General features: G+C 46.1%; 1 protein-coding gene across 1 annotated transcript in view; it reads right to left on the bottom strand.

Moving 5' to 3' along the window:
* Positions 1-23,340, bottom strand: part of MNAT1 (MNAT1 component of CDK activating kinase) — a 138,924-nt gene that overhangs the window by 56,576 nt on the left and 59,008 nt on the right. Inside the window, exon 6 of the mRNA XM_081914914.1 lies at positions 19,458-19,583. Coding sequence (XP_081771040.1) covers positions 19,458-19,583 — 126 coding nt within the window. The remainder of the gene's footprint in view (positions 1-19,457; positions 19,584-23,340) is intronic.

Raw genomic sequence — 23,340 nt, 5'->3', positions numbered from 1 at the left:
CCTTGTTTAAGCCAGTATCTTTTTAAACTAAAAGCCCCAAATGCTTTAGTGGTCAGTCATTGCTTTTCTCCCAAAAAGACGCCTGCTTCTTGGGAGAAAAGCAATGACAAACCTAGACAGCATCTTAAAAAGCAGAGACATCACCTTGCCAACAAAGGTCTGTCTAGTTAAAGCTTTGATTTTCCCAGTAGTGATGTATGGAAGTGAGAGCTGGACCATAAAGAAGGCTGATCGCCAAAGAACTGATGCTTTTGAATTATGGTGCTGGAGGAGACTCTTGAGAGTTCCATGGACTGCAAGAAGATCAAACCTCTCCATTCTGAAGGAAATCAGCCCTGAGGGCTCACTGGAAGGACAGATCATGAAGCTGAGGCTCCAAGACTTTGGCCACCTCATGAGAAGAGAAGACTGCTTGGAAAAGACCCTGATGTTGGGAAAGATGGAGGGCACAAGGAGAAGGGGATGACAGAGGACGAGATGGTTGGACAGTGTTCTCGAAGCTACCAGCATGAGTTTGACCAAACTGCAGAAGGCAGTGGAAGACAGGAGTGCCTGGCGTGCTCTGGTCCATGGGGTCACGAAGAGTCGAACACGACTAAACAACAACAACAAAATTCCCAAGCCAAGTGTTCCAAGAATTGCAATTATACTGCAAGAAATTGAGGATGAGGGTGATGAAACCGAAGTACACATCCGCAAAGGAGGCTGCCCACTGCAACTCTGCATGAGCATCAGGCTCAGATGGGGGGTGGGCATTTTTGCCGCATCTCTGCACCAGGTGTAACTGAGTGCTCTAATTGCACCCAGTGCAAAGATGCAGAATAATCGCTTGCCGGGAAGGGGCCGCCCACCCCGGTGACTCAGACGAGAACAAAAGAGGTAAGCCGTTTTGCAGGTGAGGTGCTTTGAAAACCGTGATCTCCGTTTCGGGGAATCGCTGGCTCCAGCCTTTCCTCCCAGCTCCTTGGGCCATTTCAGTTGCCAAATATACGTGGTCACGAAACCAGCTCGGGGAATTAAAAAGCGCCGTTGTAAATGGGATCCACTCCGTAGATCAGAAGGGAAAAGCAAAACTATGGATAACTTTGCAAAGTTGTAACTTCTTTTTCTTTTTTTCCCAAACAAGTAAACCTGACCTGCTTCAATCTCCATTTTCACATCAGGTTTTAAACATACCCCCGCCCCCCCCCCGGCTGCCATAAAGCTGCTCTCATTCAGTAACGCAAGCTAGCTCCATGACCTTCCCAACGACCTCTGAAAAAACAGTTGTGCGTACTACTGTGGTGTAAATCCTCGCAGACAAGTCGAACCTGTTCTTTCTGGCATCTTGCCCTTCAGACGAATATTCCCTTAAGATTTATTATGAAAGGGGAACGAAGGGGCATTATTGCACAACATGCGTCTTCCACGTACGAGTCAAGTTTAACCCTCCTACGCCTTTTTTTTTAACCCACTTTTACTTATCTGGGGGTCAAATAGAGCCCGATAAAATCAGATTTTTAAAAATGAGACGTATTTGCTCCAATTAAACATTTTTTTAAAAAAAACCTGTATCAACATGGGTATAAATATCCCCAGGATAGTGGTTAGGATATACAATGAGCCCCCTAAGTAATTTCCAGGGGGGTCCCCCAATACTTTTGTTCATCCACTTTTTCAATGAAAGCCTTCCTGGAGGTATGAACAATTCTTTAAAAAGCACCCAATGGTTCACACCTTATCATCTTAATGGAGGGGGGGCTTTTCAGCCTGAAGGCCAGGTGCCTTTCTTGACAACCTCCCAGGGGCCACATCCCAGCAGTGGGCGGGGCTAAAGGCAAAAGTGGGCAGAGCCACAGAGGTGAATTTTGCTTTTGTGTAGTGGGCTGCTTTCTACAGAGATTCACACACCCATGTCTCTAGCCTCCATAAAGGTAAAGGGTAAAGGGACCCTTGACCATTAGGCCCAGTCGTGGCCGACTTTGGGGTTGCAGCGCTCATCTTGCTTTATTGGCCGAGGGAGCCAGTGTACAGCTTCCGGGTCATGTGGCCAGCATGACTAAACCGCTTCTGCGAACCAGAGCAGTGCATGGAAATGCCGTTTACCTTCCCGCCAGAGTGGTACCTATTTATCTACTTGCACTTTGACGTGCTTTCGAACTGCTAGTTTGGCAGGAGCAGGAACGGAGCAATGGGGGCACACCCCGTCATGGGGATTCAAACCGCCAACCTTCTGATCAGCAAGTCCTAGGCTCTGTGGTTTAACCTACAGTACCACCCACGTCTGCTTTCTACAGAGATTCACACACCCGTGTCCCTAGCCTCCATCCATGCAAGCAAAAGGCATTAGCAGAGTTCAAGGAGACATTTCAGCCACACAAGGACACTCAAGGAGGGCCCACATACTGAGTAAGGAGAGTCCTGAGGGCCAGATAGAGGCTTTAAGGGGCCACATTTGGCGCCTGGACCTGAGGCTCCCCACTCCTGTCTACTATCGTGTTTGTTCAATGGCAACCTGTGCCATAGTGGAGTCATTTAGATTCCCAACGCTTTGTGGACGTGAGCCATTTTATTTCACCGCTACACCCTTTCAGCGGAACCATCAAACCACCACAGAGAAGTGAGGTCTGAAGCACTGCAAAACCAACTTTTTTTTATCAGATGAGACTGTATCCGTTATGAAGCGGTATAGATGAGAAGAAAGAGTTTTCCGTATTTATTTTATACCTGAGTGAGGACTCCAAAATGCGTACAAATGGTTAATCCCTTTTAGCGTTTCCAATGGCTAAATCCACAGGATCTTTGGTGACTTATGAAAGATCTTTTGCTGCTGTGTTTTAAATGCCAGGCTTTAATGTCATTATGGATGCAGAGAGATCACACGAGACAGTGCCTGCAAGTATTGGAAGGGTCTTTTATTAATAAATTAGTATTTCCTGTAACTGGACTCGGGGGATTCAGCAAACCATTCAGCTGTTTATCTGAAGTATATTTCCATGCTCAAACAGCATCGGATTCCCCTAAAACGATGCACTTTAATGTGATTAAACATGAGCGCTCAGGGATCATTAACAGCACGAGCCTAACTAGGTTTACTCAGAAGTAAGCCCTAGCTTAGCAGGGCTTGGACTGCAGCTATTTTCATGGGAAACGTTCCCCTCCCCGCATCTGACAGCCTTGGGCACTGGAATTTTAAATCTGAAACTCAAGGGGGAACGAGAAAGACGTATTCTGAAGCCTCCGATTATAAATTGCCAATGACATGAACAGTACTCAAGCACTAAGCCTTACGGAAACTGCATGTAAAGTAAGTTGAGGACTCACATGCACAGCTGCATGTCTCTTGCCGGTAAAACAGGAAGGCATACGAAACATATGTTCCTGCAGAACGACAGCATGACTAAATTATTCTGCCAGCTAAATTAATGCATTAGAACAAGAGGGTTTCTTTCCCACCATTCGAGGCGATGGCCATCAAGAAGCGACTCAGTTTTCACGAGGCGTCTCCTATTGCAGGGTATCAACAGCGTCTGACATCCTTGGTTTCAGAATGTAGGGCTTCGCAGAATTCTACAGAACGGAAACTAAATATGTATCATCTCTCCCCTTGCACTCGAAGCGTTGATCCAGAAATCCCACGGAAGTGGTATGTCGATACTGACATTTGTCCTCCAAGGCCAAAGGTGTCTGTGTGACCACAACCACTCACAGGCCGCTGTTGCCTGAGCTTATCACTAGGGGGACCAGCTTCCTTCGTCAGATCTGCTGTGTGTGCTACTCAGACCTGCGGCCAAAAATGGTGCACGAAAACTGGGACTCAAGGCTGGGCAGAGATAAACCCAACAAAAGTTAACGGACCCAAATCCAGGACCATGCCCGTGCCAATAAAAATATATTTTACCATTCTATCTGAATGTCTTCTTTAAAACAAAAAACTGAAATCCAAAGATAATTGCCGTATTTTTCGCTCTATAAGACGCACCTAGTTTTTGGAGGAGGAAAACAAGGGAAAAAATATTCTGAATCTCAGAAGCCAGAACAGCAAGAGGGATCGCTGCGCAGTGAAAGGAGCAATCCCTCTCACTGTTCTGGCTTCTGGGATAGCTGCGCAGCCTGCATTCGCTCCATTAGACGCACACACATTTCCCCTTACTTTTTAGGAGGGAAAAAGTGAGTCTTATAGAGCAAAAAGTACGGTAACTTTTTTACCATAGGTGATTAACTAACAGTAAGGCATAACTGCATGAGCCAGCAATGCGTATATGTCAAACCCGGGAGGAGATGAGATGAAGGAGTTGGGCTGGCGGGGGACATAGCTCATGCATGCTAAACTACATCAAACTTAATCACAGAAACATCTACATCCTTTACATTAACTCCAGAGCTCTAAGCGATCAGCCATCAAAACATCTCTTTGTTGAAAAGAGAAGGGAAAGGAAACAGAAAGGAGCTAATGCAACCGAGTTGAGTATTTTCAGGTTCAAACTAGCTTATCAGAAAAATCACTCTCCTTTGCCAAAACTGAAATATGTTGATTCAGGTGACATTCCCTTATCTGACCTCTCTCTCCCTCTCTCCCCTTCCAGCCTCAACATTGGCTGTCACAGGCAATTGAAAATTCATGAACGCACCAATAGAACTGAAAAATAAGGAATTGGGACATTCCCAGCTGCACACACACACACACACACACACACAGAGCCATCTGGGGAAAATACTTTTCTCCTAGTTCAGGGATAGTGAATTCATGACCCTCTCAACAAGGTTGAATTCCAGCTGAAAAATCTCTGCAAATTAGAGTTGGGGCATTTAAAGCACATTTAAAGCACATTACTTCCCCCAAAGTCTGGGAACTGTAGCCCTGTGTGGGATAAACTACAGTTGCCATGATTATTCAGAGGCCATGGTGTGCTTTAGAAATATAGCGTGTATGCTGTCCTTGTCTCCAACCTGCCACTTCAAATCCACTTCTATTTATTTTTTGTCGGAACAGAAAGGACCCTGCACTTAGCAGCCACCATCACCCACACCCAGCATCTAGTTGTTAAATGAAATCATGTCGGTGCTCAAGGCTACGCAGCCTCAAAATCCATCCCCTCACCTCCCATTTTCACGGACTGGTCATCGCTATTCATTAGTAAAACTAAAGCACAAGACAGGAGGTGGCTTTTTACTTTATTTCTACTCTGCATCGTCCACGTCTAGCCCTTCCCGTGGATCAATCCCTCTGAGCAGCCAATGATGTGAAGCAGGGGCAAGGCAATGGGGGGACACTGGGGTGGCCCCATACTGGAGGGAAGCCATTTTGACTGTCAACTTAGCCAAAGAAATTGGCCGATGGTAAAATGGAGGGGAACTGACAGTGAAATGTTCACAGAACAGTAGAGTTGGGAGGGACCACAGGGTTCATCTAGTTCAACCCTCTGCAATGCAGGAACCTTTTGCCCTGTGTGGGGATTGAACCCCCAACTCTGGAATTAAGATATTGAGGGGCTCCATACATATATGGAGATTACTTGGTGAACCTTAGCTGACTGTATGAACAACCGCCACCTAAAGTATTAAATGTCCGAGCTGAAATAAAACGTATATACAGTGGTACCTCGGGTTACATACGCTTCAGGTTACATATGCTTCAGGTTACAGACTCCACTAACCCAGAAATAGTACCTCGGGTTAAGAACTTTGCTTCAGGATGAGAACAGAAATCGCGCAGTGGCGGAGCGGTGGCAGCGGAAGGCCCCATTAGTTAAAGTGGTGCTTCAGGTTAAGAACAGTTTCAGGTTAAGAATGGTCCTCCAGAAAGAATTAAGTTCTTAACCCGAGGTACCGCTGTATAATGTGGAAAATAAGCTGTCCATTTATTTACCTGTGAAATTAACAAACACAGGTGCACCTCTTAGCTGGGCTTCATTAGAGTTGAAACACATATTTCTAGCCCTCATCATCATAAACAGAGACAGACAGACTCACACCTCCTGCAGATTCGAACACACACACACACACACACACCCCAATGTGTTACAAACTACAGCAAGTGTTCTCATGTCCCATTAAAATACTAAAAGTTTTATTTACAGGTAAAGGATTTGCAAAGGGTCTGTAATGGTATACTTTGAAACTGGATTAGCTGGGTTAATTATCTGAGAGGAAATAAGAGCTGATACAATAAAACAAAGATAAGCCATTAAACCTTTCAAAGGCTGAATATTCTTATCCCTTTAAACAAACAGGGATGTTTCTTTCAAGAGTAACCATCGGGTGAGTGAATTTGCCTCAGTTTTGTCTTCACGGACATACCAAACCTGTCCTGGGTGCAAACCGGGGATGCCAGCGTTTGATGTCTGACAATGGTTGCAGGGAACAATAATCTCTTCTCCGCCCCTGAGCACCTGAGCAAACACCCTGCATGCAAACCATCATTAGGACATCTTCCTCACTTTAGTTCATTGTCTCTTTGATGCAAAAACCCTTTTCACCACAACACATAAAGGCAGGCACTCAACCCTTGTAGAGTGGTACCTCTGGTTACAAACAGAATCCCTTCCGAAGGTCCGTTTGTAACCAAAAACCGTTCATAACCTGAGGCACCATTAGTGAAACCGTGCCTCCCGCTGCGCACGCACCTCCAGCACACAATTTCCGCTCGCATCCCGGGGCAAAGTTCACAACCGGGAGCGGCTACCGGTTACCGGAGCTTGTAACCCACAGCATATGCAACCAGAGGCAGTGGCAACCAGATGATGATGATGATGATGATGATATATTTATACCCCACCCATCTGGCTGCGCTTTCCCAGCCACTCTGGGCGGCTTCCAACAAAATATTAAAATGCAATAATGCATCAAACATTAAAAGCTTCCCTAAACAGGGCTGCCTTCAGATGTCTTCTAAAAGTCTGGTAGTTGTTGTTCTCTTTGACATCTGGTGGGAGGGCGTTCCACAGGGCGGGTGCCACTACCAAGAAGGCCCTCTGCCTGGTTCCCTGTAACTTGGCTTTTCGCAGCGAGGGAACCGCCAGAAGGCCCTTGGAGCTGGACCTCAGTGTCCGGGCTGAACGATGGGGGTGGAGACGCTCCTTCAGATATACTGAACCGAGGCCAGATATACTAGACCAGAGGTACCACTGTACTGTACCTGATTAAGGCCAATTCCCAAACATGCAATGGGCACCCAAATAAATTCACTCTTCTTTAGTTCCCCACAGGAGGAGGAGCACCTCTGGTGGGGAACACGTCATGCTCCTTCTGGGGTAGCTTGTCCACCTTTGGTCTCCACCCTGCACTCAGCTTTCACCTGGGGCTCCTAGAAGCTATCAGCGGCCACACCCAGGAAACGACTTTGACTGGGTGGCAAAACCAGGGGAAGGTAGCCAATGGGTCTCAACCCCTCGGTGTGTTAGGACTTCCACTGCATGCGAAGACAGGCTCTACTGGGTTGGACCCAATAGCGGGTCCAAAGGTCAAAACCTCTTATCCCAAACCTCTGCTGCCTTGCTGGATAACTAAGGAGTTAAAGGCTAAGCTACGGTCTTCAAACAAAAACATCTTGGACGTCCCAGGCCACAGGGAAGTTAGGCTGGCCTCAACCAGAGCCAGGGCTTTTTCGGCTGTGGCCCCGATCTGGTGGAACGCTCTGTCACAAGAGACCAGGGCCCTGCGGGACTTGACATCTTTCCGCAGGGACTGCAAGACAGAGCTGTTCCACCAGGCCTTTGGCCAAGGCACAGTTTGACCCCCTCCTTCTGTAATCCTCATAGAACTCTAGCCCAATGGTTGCCATTAATTTGATTCTGAATTGATTTTAGAATGAATTGATTTTAGAAGGTATTTCAATTAATTGATGGTGATTTTATGTAAACTGTGTTACTTTTACTGTTGCTTACTGTTGTCAGCTGCTCTGAGCCCGGCTTCGGCTGGGGAGGAAAAGGTAAAGGGACCCCTGACTGTTAGGTCCAGTTGTGACCGACTCTGGGATTACGGCGCTCATCTCGCTTTATTGGCTGAGGGAGCCGGCGTACAGCTTCCGGGTCATGTGGCCAGCATGACTAAGCCGCTTCTGGCGAACCAGAGCAGCGCACGGAAACGCCCTTTACCTTCCTGCCGGAGTGGTACCTATTTATCTACTTGCACTTTTGATGTGCTTTCAAACTGCTAGGTTGGCAGGAGCAGGGACTGAGCAACGGGAGCTCACCTCGGCTGGGGAGGGTGGGATATAAATAAAAGAAAATAATTATTATTATTATTATTATTATTATTATTATTATTATTATTATTATTATCAGTAAACCCTACACATATCCAGGGGTCTTGTGGTCTGGGCAGCCCAGGACCTCCCTGCCCTGGCTTGCGCCCCAGGGAGGTCACTTTGATGCTGCTAACGCAGTGGTTAGACTTCACCCCTAGAAGTATACTCCATTGTCTCTCAGGGCAGATGGATGCCAACGGCTCAGGACCGCAATACCTCAAGGACTGCCTCTTTCCAAACTATTTTAGAGCATACAGCAGCCACATGCCTGTAAGAACTTGCAACTTACACTTCAAGGGGAACAGAGGAGGCTACAGCCCCTTAGTGCATCTAGCTCAATGCTGTTCACACTGGGAGCGGCCCTCCAGAGTTTCGTACCAGGAGCCCTTCCCAGTCCTGCCCGAAGGTTCCTGGGGACTGAATGTGCGACCGCCTACGTTCAAAGCAGATGGTCCCAATGAAAAGCAGACACTCTACCTCTACTATTTTAAGAAATACAAAAAAAAAAGCCTGCAACAAATCACACAAAATACTGTTTAAGCTGAGCTGCAAGCAAATGGTCTCCTTGCCAAAGTTGCTGATGTTCTTACGGGTTGCCCCAGCTGTGGCTATCCCTGGAAAATGCCCCTGCGAAAGAATGAGGTTTGAAACCAATCGAAGCCAACTGCAGGCTGTTTTCAAGACCCGTGGAACTCCTTGCCAGTAGAAGTCCAGAGGGAGACATCACTGCTTTCTCTCAGGCATCTTCTGAAAACCGCACTGTTCAGGCAGGCCTTCGCAACTAGAATTCTTTTTTTCAATCGGTTTATTGTTGTCTTCACCGATGCTATTGTTGTAAGGCTATGTTTTCTATGCCGAACACTGCCTTGCTACGTTTTCTAGGAAAGCGCCGTTTTTATATATTTAAATAGAGAAATGCTTAAAAGCAGTGGGATCTGATCTCACGGCCACCAACATTTGCCAGCCATTAAAACTTCATCCAAGTTTCTTTTCTCAGCCATTTCACTTTGAATATTAAAAGTTTATTACCAACATTCTAGAGCAGTAAAAGTTACCACTCAAAATGCATCTTTCCATTATATTTATATAGTGCAAGGTTTTATTTCGTTTCTCGGCCCTCCATGATTTATTCAGCACATGGTCAAAAAAAAACAAAAAACCCACGGTTAACAAAAGAAGGAATGCAATAGACTTCGTCTTTAAAAAAAGAAAACAAACCCAGACAGCAGAAATGAGAAGTTATATTGAGATAATCTATTAAATGTGCTTGCATTGCACAGATGATGTGCTGTTCTGTCAGAAAGCATGTAGGAAGTCAGCATTTATCCAAAGTGTGAAGTACTTCCATGTGCTTAAAACGTGATCTTTCCAAAGCAAACAACAGCGGAAAGAGGAGGGAAAAACAAAGAGTATCTATTCCCCGCCAGCTATTTTTTGGCTAGTTCTATGGGACACCTTCCGTCTTTCAGTACTGGTCGTTCTTGCACAGCTTAGGCGAACAACACAGAAAGAGACAGCAAAAAAATCAGCACTAAAAACCCTGGGAGTCCACCGATGAGTATTTACGTACTAATGGATATACTGGCGCCCTGTCTTCTGGTCTCTAAAGATATACAAGGTGGTTAACAACATGTTGGAAATATTAGAAAATAATAATAAACAAAAAGAAGACAGGCACAGAGAAATGAACGCCACAGAAAACTGCAGGGAACAGGGGCACCATACCAAAGCAATGCCTTTTTCCAGCATCTAAAGATCAGCAGAGGGTGGACAGAACAAGCATCCCCCAGGGAGGATGTTCCAAAGCCATGGTGCCACTGTTGATAAGGCCCTGCCCTGATCCTGATGACGATGATGATTTACATTTGTTTATCTTGCCCAGCACAATCCATAGCGACTTACAAAAAAAACCCGACAGACAAAAAACCCCACATTAAAACCAACTGGAAAAAGAAGTACATTAAAAACATCCCACCCAATTCTATAAAGCCACAGCTAGTTCAAGACCAATGGCCCAGTGACAGAGGAAAGTTTTTGACTGGCACCTAGGTTGCAATTTTCAGCTGAAACCACTTGAAGCATCCATTGTGTTGAGCTATTTCAATTGCTGTTTCATTGCAAACAGCTGAAAGTCTGTACATTTTGATAACAAGCCTGATTTTGCAAGGGGTGTTGAATAATTTCGATTGCAACTGTATATAATGATGGTGCCAAGCGAGCCTCCCTGGGGAGAGCATTCCACAAATGGGGAGCCAGCACAGAAGAGGCCCATTCTCATGTTGCCATCCTCCAGACCTCTTGTGGAGGGGGCACATGAGAGTCTCAGGGGATGATGATACCCCCCATTATAACCTTGCCAGCAGAGGGACCTAAAGTATCATGGATACCATATACAGCCTGCAACAAAGCATACATTGCAACCTAGTCTGTGGCTACAACAGAACGTTTCTTTTCTTTTTTGGGGGGTGTAGAGGGCTGAGAGCGGGTGGCGCTGTGGGTTAAACCACAGAGCCTAGGACTTGTCGATCAGAAGGTCGGCGGTTCAAATCCCTGCGACTGGGTGAGCTCCCATTGTTCAGTCCCTGATCCTGCCAACCTAGCAGTTCGAAAGCACGTCAAAGTGCAAGTAGATAAATAGGTACCGCTCCGGCAGGAAGGTAAACGGCGTTTCTGTGTGCTGCTCTGGTTTGCCAGAAGCGGCTTAGTCATGCTGGCCACATGACCCGGAAGCTGTACGCCGGCTCCCCTGGCCAGTAAAGCGAGATGAGCGCCGCAACCCCAGAGTCGGTCACGACTGGACCTAATGGTCAGGGGTCCCTTTACCTTTACCTTAGAGGGCTGAGAGCACTAGGGAAGCTCTTTCTGGAAACATCCTGGTGAGTCCTGAGTGAGTGTTTGCATGTCCCATAAGCCAGGGGTAAGCAACCTAAGGCCCAGGGGCCGGATGCGGCCCATTCGCCTTCTCAGTTGGAATCAGCGTGTTTTTAAATGAGTAGAATGTGTCCTTTTATTTAAAATGCATTGGCAGATGAAGATGATGGACTATATGGAACTTGCCGAACTGACCGGGAGACTCTGAGACCAGAGAGCAGAGACGGTGGAAGAAGACTGGAAGAAGTTTAAGGAATATTTGAAAAAACATGTTAATATTTAAACCTTAGAATAGCTTTGGAAGTGGATATAGGCTGTAGGGTTAGAAGTAGAAGATAGAGTATTTTAAAATAGTATTATTTGTAAGTGATAAAAAGTGAAGTTATTTTAAATGTGATTAAAACAAAAAATGGTTAGAAATTATAATATATGTAAACTGCTAAAGATGAAGTAAAATGAAAATCAGATAGGTAGGGCTTGGGGAATCCCACTTAACAATGTTTAGAAAAATAAGGATATGACAAGAATTTGTTTGTCTTTTCTGTTTGTGTTTTTTATTTGTGTTATAAAATGAATAATTTTTTTTCCAAAAAAATAAAATGCATCTCTGGGTTATTTGTGGGGCATAGGAATTCATTCATTTCCCCCCAAAAAATATAGTCCGGCCCACCACATGGTCTGAGGGACGGTGGACCGGCCCATGGCTGAAAAATGTTGCTGACCCCTGCCATAAGCTACTGAAACCTCGGTGGATGACTTGGGTGGTCCAGTTGATGTCTTCCAGAGAAGAGGAAGACAGTATAGATTTACAACAGTGGTTTGCAGAAGGTCACAGATCAAAGATAGATGAGCGGCAAAGCTGGGAAATAATAGGAGGGCAGGGAGAAGAGTGGAAGCAGCCAGCTGACACATTATCACTAGAAAGCATTCCAGACCCGCCCCCTTCACCCATAACCTGACAGGCATTGAAAGTAGGAGAACAAAGAGCTAAGAGACAAGTGGCCCTAAGCAGATACAGGAAGGGAAGTGGGGTGGAGATTACTGAGCAATGCCATTACTCCAAGAGGCTGCCTTTCTAAGCCTATCTCTGTGAATACTGAATAAAAGACTTTGGTAAGAGCTTTTCTTGTTTATCTATCCCTGGCAGCCTGCTGTGGGGGGGATCGGATTCCGTGATGCCTGAGAGTTGTACAAGTACTTGCATAGCTGTCAACCGTCCCTTATTTGGCGGGAAACTCCCTTATCCCAGCACAGTGTCCCGCTGCTGTCCCTTATTGATGATGTTCCTTAAATTTCCTGGGTCTCAAAGGAAGCAGCTCCTCTCCCTCCCTCCCTGCCGGCAAGGGAGGAGGGAGGCTCCAACTGTGTTGCTTGGCTGCGTTGCTCACCCTATAAGGAGTCTAAGAATGACTGGAGGGTGGAGCTTGCATGCCTTGTGCCGATCAAATCGGCCGTGTTGCCTGAGGACTCGCTTTTGCTCAGCGCTTCCCAGCGGAGAGGTGACGGTGGTTTCCCTTGCTGCATCCCCTTTGCCAGGTTGCTGCGCTGTGGGAACCACCGCTCAAGGCTTCGTTTGGCTGCTGGCTGGGCTTTCTGCCTTTGGCTTAGAGGGGCTCAGAAGTTGAACATACCTGCACTTGGAAAATCCCTTATTTTGGCTGCTGATCCTTATTGTCGAGGCTGCTGGTCCCTTATTTTCAAATCTGTAAGTTGACAGCTATGTATTTGGTACAACACCAACACAAATTGGAAGGCTGTGGTGTATTCTGTTGAAGTTCTGCTCACTTTGATGCCCAACGGCAATAGTTGCCCTGCTACTGGACCGTCCCCAAACAGTTGTGTTGGGGCACTTCAATATTCACACCAAGTCTCTATGGGAGGCTCTTGAGTTTCCTAGTGAGTTCTGTGTAGTGACAATCACAGAGTTGTAGAGTTGGCAGAGATCCTGAGGATCATCTAGTCCAAGCACCTCCAATACAGCTCTCCCATATGGGGATTGAACCTGCAACCTTGGCATTATCAGCAGCACATTCTAACCAACTGAGCTATACAGCGAATCCTTGAATCCAGTGGATCAATGAACAAGCACGGGATCATAATTTGCCTACCAGGTAGCAGTGCCAAAGAACACTTACTTCTCCACCACCATTACATCCTGGAGTTGCTCCCTAGCTGGGCTATTCTGTACGACAAACTACCTGATGAAAACCAGTCCATCATAAGGGGCATCAGAGTCCCTGGAAAACAGCTGTGCCCAATCTGCAGAGAACATCTTGTGGGCTCCACTTTTGGTGGGGTCAACCAGGAGTTTGGAACTTGCTGTCATCAATATGCCGACAACCTTCAGCTCACTCTCAGGCTACTGCATGCAAATCAGGTGAGGCTGTGTGGATGCTGGGCCTCTGGCTGGAGGCGGAAATGGGCAGGATGATGACCAATAAAATGACTTATTAGTCACTTACGATTTAAAAAAAAAACTAAACTAAAAACTAAATCCAAGCTAATTGAGCTGAATGCTTGAACACTTTGAAAGATGGGCAATTACATAATCATCCCCAGGCTAATTAACATATCTTATGCACTAGTTGGCAGGTTAGCACTCATTTAAAAAAAGGAAAACTGATCCAATGACAGGCTGCTTTTCAACACACTCTGTCTGGCTTACACTTCAAATAACAAAAAAAGAAGAGGGAAAAGGAGGAAATAGTCCAAACCTCTCAAATGTAGCTAAACATGTTCCTGCTTGAACCTTTTCTTCGCTAAGAACGTTTTAATTTTCTAATGTGGCTGAAAGGTATTTGTTATATCCTCCACAACAACAACAACAAACTCCAGGCTTTGTGTCTGGCCTGAGACATTCCAGTCCACAACAGAAATCTACAAACTCTTTCCAGAAGGGAGGGGAGAGTCCCATTGCCCCAGCTTCTGCTAGCTCAACAACTTGGTTGAATCCGGCCCTATATTTTTCAGAAAGTTGTTTGCTCTGCAGTTGGATAGCTCGTAAGATTCCACAACCAAATGTTGCATGGCAGTTCCTGAGACTGAGGAGCAAGTTTTCATCTATATTCAGATACAGTTGGGTACCATTTTGAATCAAGACGGTGGACTGAACTGTTCAAAAAATTTGAAACACTGAATTTAAATACTCCCAAGCAGCACTGGGGAGAGAGACTGATAATAAAAACATAAGAAGAGCCCTGCTAGTTCAGATCAAAAGCTCTGTCTGGTCCACCATCTTGCTTCCCACAATGGCCAATCAAAACCAGATACAGTGGTACCTCTGGTTGAGAACGTGATCCGCGGGCGCTTGTCGTGATTTGCCACCTCTGCGCATGCGCGTGACGTCATTTTGAGCACCTGCGCATGCGTGAGAAGCGAAACCTGGAAGTAACCCGTTCCGTTACTTCCGGGTCGCCGCGGTACGTATCCTGAAAGAACATAACCTGAACCGAATGTAACAAGAGGTATGACTGTACCTCATGGAAACATACATGATGAAGGCATAAACCCAACCCCTACCCTGCAATTGTTTCTCTCCACAGGGACGTAAGATGTTCTTCTATACCCGATCACCCCAATGGTATGCATAGTTCTCTACTTTCTACAAGGATAGCCAACATGGTGGCCTTCCAGGTGTTGTTGAAACAAACCTCCCTTCATCCCCAACCACCGTGAAGTGTGCAACTGAAGCTGCTTCTTCTACAAGAAGATAGAGCAGCTGGGGGAATCGTGCCAGCACACAGATGCTCCTTGCAAAATATCCAGAAAGTGCCCATGCACTTTCAGCTGCATGCATGAAATTTTCATGATGCATTTTTAAGGTTGAGCATTTGCCTTTAGCACAGTGAGGACAGGTAAAGGGGTCCGGGAAAGCTTTTTCCAAATGTTTTGTGGTAGGGGCATATGGGAAAAATGGAAGGTGAAAATTAAGTGGAGTTACTAAGAATTAAAAATGTGTGCCTCTGGTTAGTAAAGGTAAAGGTAAAGGGACCCCTGACCATTAGGTCCAGTCGTGACCGACTCTGGGGTTGCGGCGCTCATCTCGCTTTATTGGCCGAGGGAGCCGGCGTACAGCTTCCAGGTCATGTGGCCAGCATGACTAAGCCGCTTCTGGACAACCAGAGCAGCGCACGGAAATGCCATTTACCTTCCCACCGGAGCGGTACCTATATATCTACTTGCACTTTGACGTGCTTTCGAACTGCCAGGTTGGCAGGAGCAGGGACCGAGCAACGGGAGCTCACCCCGTCGCAGGGATTCGAACCGCTGACCTTCTGATCAGCAAGTCCCAGGCTCTGTGGTTTAACCCACAGCGCCACCCCTGTCCCTTGTGCCTCTGGTTTGTGCATTGCCCTTTGAATGTGATGGTTTGTGTGTCTGGCCCTGCAGCCCTTTGCCTAAAAAACATTCCAGAGCATCCCTGCACCCACAGTACTTGTGTCAACAGAGAAAAACAAGGCTGGCCCTAGATTTTGAATTTGCAGATGCTGGGACCATGAGCCTCCCTGAACCAAAAACCACCAGTGATTCGGCGAACAATGCTGCTAAAATGATGCAGTTGGCAGAACTCTGACCTGTTCCATATCCAACAGATTGCATATTGCAGGGGGTTTGGCGAGCATTTAAGATCCTGAAAGAAAGGCTGTGAGCTCTTCCACTACCGCTACATGCTGCATTTTGCTGAATGGGAAGCTTTCTGAATGTGGCCTCCTCACCCAATCAAACCATGAGCAAATGTACTAGGGTAGCCCGTCAATTAGGGACGCAGGTGGCGCTGTGGGTTAAAGCCTCAGTGCCTAGGACTTGCCGATCGAAAGGTCGGCGGTTCGAATCCCTGCGGCGGGGTGCGCTCCCGCTGCTCGGTCCCAGCGCCTGCCAACCTAGCAGTTCGAAAGCACCTCCGGGTGCAAGTAGATAAATAGGGACCGCTTACCAGCGGGAAGGTAAACGGCATTTCCGTGTGCGGCTCTGGCTCGCCAGAGCAGCAATGTCACGCTGGCCACGTGACCCGGAAGTGTCTCCGGACAGCGCTGGCCCCTGGCCTCTTAAGTGAGATGGGCGCACAACCCCAGAGTCTGTCAAGACTGGCCCGTACGGGCAGGGGTACCTTTACCTTTAGCCCGTCAATGCCAGGATTATTGAAGGGCCATCATCTCCCAAAAGAACTTCCTTCAGAGGCCTTCTCCGGGGGTCCCCATCTACAGAGGACAGTTGAGAAATGAATAGGGACAGCACCGTATCAGTCGTGGTGCCCGGAATATGGAATGCTCTCCCCGACACCTTTCGTTTATTAGCTTTTAGGTGCCAGGTGATGTTTTTGTGGATAATATTTCAGGGCAGCTTTATCATTTCACTGCTGACTTGTTGCTGATGGTTTTATTGCTGGCCTCCTCTCGCTGCTGTTTGAGACATTTTTATTGCCACATTTGTTTTAAATTTAGAGCTTTAATTTCTGTTGTTAGCTGCCTGGAAAGCTGTTTTGCCGAAAGGCAGGGGGAAATTAATATTTTGAAATCAGTAGTTCCATACCTCTCTCCTGGAAACAGCTCGCACGTCAGAGAGAGCTGGAAGATAAGTGGGACATCTAGGCCCTGTAATATCTTCTGAAAGAAAGAAGAGGAAGAGGGAAGAAGAAGAGGAGGAGGAGGAGGAGGAGGAAGAGGAGGAAGAAATAGAAGAAAGAAGAGGAAGAGGGAAGAAGAAATAGAAGAAGAAGAAGAAGAAGAAGAAGAAGAAGAAGAAGAAGAAGAAGAAGAAGAAGAAGAAGAAGAAGAAGAAGAAGAAGAAGAAGAAGAAATAGAAGAAGCTGCTCCTCCATGGTTATTGCTATCCATTTCCCAGCAGATGCCATTTTTTAGATCAACCTTCCAAGGACCACATGCCAGTAGAAGGCAGGGACAGAGGCAAAAGTGAGCCAAGTACTAAATGTAAGTTTATGCTTGTACAGAAGTCGAGTTCCTACCCACGCTCACACATCTCTGTGTAGCCTCAACCCAATGTCAGGGCGAGTGCCGGGTGCAGGTCTGCAATAACTCACAAGGTGTCACTGACGTTAACTCTTTATTCAAAGAAACAAAACAGCTCAGGCCTAGTGAGCACAGCAACCAATGAGGTCCCTGCCTTCCCACGGCTCCCTAAATCTCCTCCTCCCTGGGTCCTTCCTAAGCAATGTGAGACTCCATTGCCTTGACTGTTTTTGCTCCCCCTTTTTTTATACCTCTTCTGGTTCTGGGAGGTGTTTATACCTCTTCTGGTTCACAGCAGGTTTTTTATGTTTGATAAGTTTTTAATGTCTGATGTTTAGTTGCCTTTTTATACATGTTCAAAGTCACCCCAGCCAGATGGGTGGGGTATAAATAATAAAATTATTGTTGTTGTCCCACCGCCAATCCCTTGGCTCTGAGCCTTCCTCCCTTGGGGGTTCCCCAGCTGGTGCCCCCCCACCCCTCTGCATCCAGCCAAGCATTATTAGATTTCAAGGACGCTTGCCAGGTAGGCAAACATACTCTGGGTTTGAAGGAGGGCCAGTGAGGGGTGTTATTGTTGTTGTTACTGTTATTATTATTATTATTATTATTAATACCCAGCCCATCCGGTTGGGTTTCCCCATCCACTCTGGGCAGCTTACAGCATATCTAAAAACATGGTTTGGCCTGGGAAGTGTTCCAAGGGCCAGACAGAAACGCTTCGAGGGCAGTATCTGGCCCCCGATCTTGAGTTTTCCTACTCCTGCTGCAGAGAATTCTCTCTATGCCAGATACGTATCTGTAAAGAGTAGTAGGCAAGGGAAGCTAAGTGCTATGCAGAAGCTAGATCCCCAGGAAAAATCAAGAATCACAGGTAAGATCCCTTTTGCCAAAATATGGGCTGGACACATGCTGACACAAGACTTTGGCCAACCTGTCTGTAAGGGTAAAAAAAGTTTGCAGCTTGCTTTAGCTGCCAATTATCTGAAGTGTTCTTACAGAAATCACGCTGAACCTCTTCACCGTTTACAAGATTGACGTTCCAGATAAAACTGCTCCAAATGGCATTGGGATATTTGAGGAATTAAGTAATTATCTCCATACAATGCATTTTGCTACAGGGAACCAACAAAAATGTGTTAAAACAAGCAGGGAAAGCTTTGGAGGGCTAACATCGAGGGAGGAAAGAAAAGGAAAAGCATTTCAACTTTGCATGCAATCAGCCCTATTTTTTATTTTGAATTAAGAGAGCAAGGAGCGTTTAAGCAGCACAGAAGATTAAGTCATCACCCAAACGAAAGCTACTTGTGGCTTTGTTAACTACTGAGCAACTAGAAAGTACGGCAGAGTCGCTTGCGCAATCATGGAGTTCTTGTGAACCTACGGATTGTGCAAACACCACTTAGACTCATTGGGTTTTGTCCAATGAAGTTGTTTGGTTAACACAAGGATATCTGCTTGCACAACACAACTTCCTGTCCTCTCCCTGAACATTCCTGCATGCCCCCACTCCTCCAAATCTGCTCCAGAGGGTTGGGTGGAACCCCTAAAACAGTTGGGGGGCATGGAGAGCACACACTGAGAGGAGAGGGAGGGGAAGCTCTATTCTGCGAGCAGAAGCCCTTATGTGAATCGAACCATTTTGTTGGGTAAAACCCAAAGAATGTTGGAAAGGATTCTAGTTCAACACACACACACACCCGCCGATCACTCTAAACAGAGGGCTGCCTACTTCCACCATCACAAGCCCACTCAGAATAGGCGACACACATGTTTACAATAACCACATAGAAATCTGGTTCACACCAGATTGCATGCACCAGTGTAGAACATAATGTATTTTAGGGGGGCTTATACAGTGGTGCCCCGCAAGACGAATGCCTCGCAAAACGAAAAGCGCGCAAGACGAAAGGGTTTTTCGGTTTTTGCGTCGCTTCGCAAGACGAATTTCCCTCTGGGCTTGCTTCGCAAGACGAAAACGTCTTGCGAGTTTGTTCGCTTTTTTCCTAAAGCCGCTTGAAGAAGCGCAGTTGCGACGGACCGTGCTTCGCAAGACGAAAAACATCGCAAGACGAAAAGACTCGCGGAACGAATTAATTTCGTCTTGCAAGGCACCACTGTATTGTAAACCACCCTGTGATCTTTGGATGAAGACTGGTATAGAAATTTAATAAATAATAATAACCCCCTCCTTTATTTATTTTTTAACATTCTAGCAACACTATTTAAGTGCTACCACAAAGTTTGATGCTGGCATGGTGTTAAACGCAAGTCAAATGTAGATCTCAAAGACCAAGATGGAAGAAGCTAAAGACTGCGATGCAGAATGCAGAAAACTCATCCCTCTCTCCCCCCTCCGCCCCCCACATATGAACAAAGATGTCTGGCCTTACCATTTTGATGCCAGTCGAAAATGCAACTGGCTTGACTGGTTTGGGAATCTCCAGTTGCATTTCGAGTTGGGTAGACTTGTCTTTGTGCTGGGCCAACAGCAAAGAAGCCGGAAGATGAGAACTTTCCTGTAAATGGAATTAAGGAGAGAGAGAAATAAGAGAGAGTAAAATATTTAAAAGGCATAAACAATTCACCATTAGTGCCGTATATTCCTAGAATGACAAATTGCATCTCAAAAGGCTGTTTTCAGGAGAACAGGACACGGCTCGATACTCCTGGTTTACCAGAAAACGATCACTTTCAGTAATAAGAAAAAGCTGCATTAGCCTCATAAATCAGAGGGACTTGCAAACAGCCATTTTTATAGATTCCACATTAAATGACAATATAACAAGCTCCTTATTTCAGAAGGCCAAATGCAGCCATTATGTATTTAAAAATGTTTTTTTAAGTAATAATAATTAGAACTTAATCACAAAAACAAGCAGCACAGAAAGTCATCTAACTTGGATCAGATGTTTATCTAAGACGCATTCTTTCGACCAATGAACTCCATCCAGTTTCAAATTGGTTCTCCATTAGATTTCACCTGAGGCCGTTTGGAGGTGATCCTTGCTCCCCCTTTGCACAATGGCGCTATTGTACACGCAACCAACAGCATATTTATTTTCTCCTTTAGTGATTTCTTTCTAGGGAGGCCAGTCAAAACCTTTCCTATTTTAAAAGAAAATGGGCGGGCGTGCACATACGAAGCAATGAAAGTTGCTCAAAAACAAGTTAAAATTACTTAAATTTTTATGAGCGAGAGAAACAACAGAAGGACTGTTAATGCGGGCAAACACTCTGCATACCAAGGAACAAGAAATCAAATTATTGGCTGAACTGACTCCCGAGCTTTGACGGGAACTAGATGCAATGCCCGCCGTAGGCTTCAGACCAAAAATGGCAGATTCCTCCCCTCCTCCTGATACGCAGTTAAGAAAATGAATTATGCAGTATCACTGTGCATGTGATGATACGGCTTCAGGAAAAGCTCCTGGAGGATAAGGTTAGGAATTGCTGCTAGTCATGCTGGTATAAATAATAAAATTATCATTATTATCCTTATCATCATCATCTCCATTATCAGAGGCAGACTGCTGATGAACACCAGTTGCAGGAAAACACAAGCGGGAAATAGGGCTAGGCAATATCTGGTTTTCAACATCATGATATATCACCAGCGAAACATTGCAATATACCAATGTATCACAAAGTCTGAAATAAGGATGGAGCTATGTTGAGCCATTGGCTGGCTTTCCAGTTTTTCCCTCATTGTGCTTTCGGCCGACACCTGCTCTTGTGATTCGCTGTCCTGACAGAGTTAACAGGGGCTGCGGGAATCAAGAGAGGCACTGGTTGGCTTCACATTTTTCCCTACATTGATCCAGCCGCAAAGCTCTTCTTATTTTCCTAATGCTCATACAGAGCAGATTGTGCCAGTTTTGGAACAGCGACACTGGAAACTGGTGCATTTCTGAGCACAATTCAAAGCGTTGGTTGTACCCTACAAAGCCCTCAATTGCAAGGGGTCAGGGTACAAAATTTTAAAGGACCACATTCTCCTGGATGAATCTGCCTGGCTTCAAATCAGCTCCAGAAGCCCTGCTTTAGGTGCCCATCTGCATCAACACTGAAGTTGGGAATGGGGTGAAAGGAGACAGGGGCTTTTCAGTGGTGGCCCCACAGATTGCAGAACTCCATTCTCAGGGAGATTCTCCTGGCAGTGTTTTTATTTTCAGCACCAGGCGAAAATTCGGTTTCCAAAGCTCTTTAGTTCTGTCTATATTTTTTGCTGGATATTCTAAACTGCCCGCTCAATTCTCTTTTTGTTTCATTTTAATGTCACTTTGTAAACCCCTCTGAAAGCCACGGCTGAGTAAATATGTTAAAGAAATAAACAGTGCACTGCGCGAAGCAGCAGTATATTTCCCCCCAATCCGGAGCTTACCTGCCAATCAAGCCTTGTTCCAAACCTCTCGTTTGACATGTGAGTAAACGTGCATATATAAACACCATCCACTCAAGCTCTCAGCTGCCATCTCCCAATATTATTTCACAGAACAATTGAATCGTCAAACTTAAAATGACCCTGGAGATCCTTCCGCTTCTGTTCTCTACAGCGTACAGAGGCAGAAATAGCCAGGCAAGGAGACATGGGAGAGGAGACAGGGCTGGCCATCGGCAAGGCTAAAGTGCTTGCCTCCAGATGCGGCAAGGCTCCCATCAACCCCCAGCAGCAGGCCATTGGCCAGGGATTATGGGGATTATAGTCCAGCGACATCTAGGGACTGGATTGGCCCAGTTTTGGCACAGAAACTGCTTTGGTCACCCTGTATGATGACCTCTGTCAAGAGAGAGACATGGGAAACATGTCCCTGTTAATTTTTCTCGACCTCTCAGCGGCTTTCGATACCATCAACCATGGTATCCTTCTGGAGCGACTGTCCAAACTAGAGATGGGTGGCGCCGCTTTACGGTGGTTCCAGTCCTACTTGGATGGTCGTTCCCAGAGGGTGTTGCTTGGGAAAGCTTTTCAGCCCCGTGGAACCTTCGATGTGGGGTTCCGCAAGGCTCAATCCTATCCCCTATGTTGTTTAACATCTACATGAAACCGCTGGGTGAGGTTGTCCGGAGGTTTGGAGTACGTTGCCAGCAATATGCTGATGACACTCAGCTCTATTTCTCCTTTGCATCTGCAGGTGAGGCAGTGAAAGCGCTGGACCAGTGGCTTGCCTCGGTTAATGGACTGGATGAGAGCCAACAAACTGAGGCTCAATCCAGATAAGACTGAGGCACTGTTAGTGGGTGGCTCCCTAGACCAGATGGTGGGAGATCGCCTGCTCTTGATAGGGTTAGACGTCCTCTGAAGGAGCAGGTTCGTAGCTTGGGGGTACTCCGGGATCCTGTGCTGTTGCTTGAGGCTCAGGTGGCCTCAGTGGCCCAGAGTGCCTTCCATCAGCTTCAGCTGGTGGTCCAGCTACGCCCCACCAGCTACCAGCTGGTGGTCCAGCTACAGGGATAGCCTAACTACTGTTGTCTATGCTCTGGCAACCTCAGGGTTAGATTACTGCAATGCATTATACGTAGGCCTGCCTCTGAAGATGGTTTGGAAACTTCAGCTAGTGCAGAATTCAGAGGCCAGGTTGCTCACTGGAGCAAGACAGTTTGAGCATATTACATCGATCCTCATCCGACTGCACTGGCTACCAATTAGTTTCCGGGCCCAATTCAAAGTGCCGGTTTTGACCTATAAAGCCTTAAATGGCTCAGGACCGCAATACCTCAAGGACCACCTCTTTCCATATGAACCTACCCAGACCCTGAAATCATCTTCTGAGGCCTTTCTTCATGTGCCTCCTCCTCGAGAGGTCCGGAGGGTGGCAACATGAGAACAGGGCCTTATCTGCTGTGGCTCCTTGGCTGTGGAATGCTCTCCCCAGGGAAATTCGCCTGGCAGCTTCATTATACATCTTGCACCAGGCAAAGGTGTATATACATTTTGTGCCAGGCAAAAACGTTCATTTTTAACCAGGCCTTTCGTTACTGTATTTTTGGTTTTTATGGAAGCCGCCCAGAGTGGCTGGGGAGACCCAGCCAGATGGGCGGGGTATAAATAATAAATTATTATTATTATTATTATTATTATTATTATTATTATTATTATTATTTGGATGACATCCTATGCCCTTTTAAAATGTAGGGTTTGGGGGGTATTGGGTTGTTGTTTTTATTTTGATTATGTATTTTCTGGTTTAATATTTTGATTTTATTCTAGTGAACTGCCCTGAGGCCTCTGGGTATAGGGTGGTATAATAATAATAATAATAATAATAATAATAA

Source organism: Podarcis melisellensis (genome assembly GCF_964234715.1).
Source record: "Podarcis melisellensis genome assembly, chromosome: 1".
Classification (NCBI taxonomy): Eukaryota; Metazoa; Chordata; class Lepidosauria; order Squamata; family Lacertidae; genus Podarcis; species Podarcis melisellensis.
The sequence above is the reverse complement of the archived record's forward strand: the minus strand, read 5'-3'. Positions and strand labels throughout refer to the sequence as shown.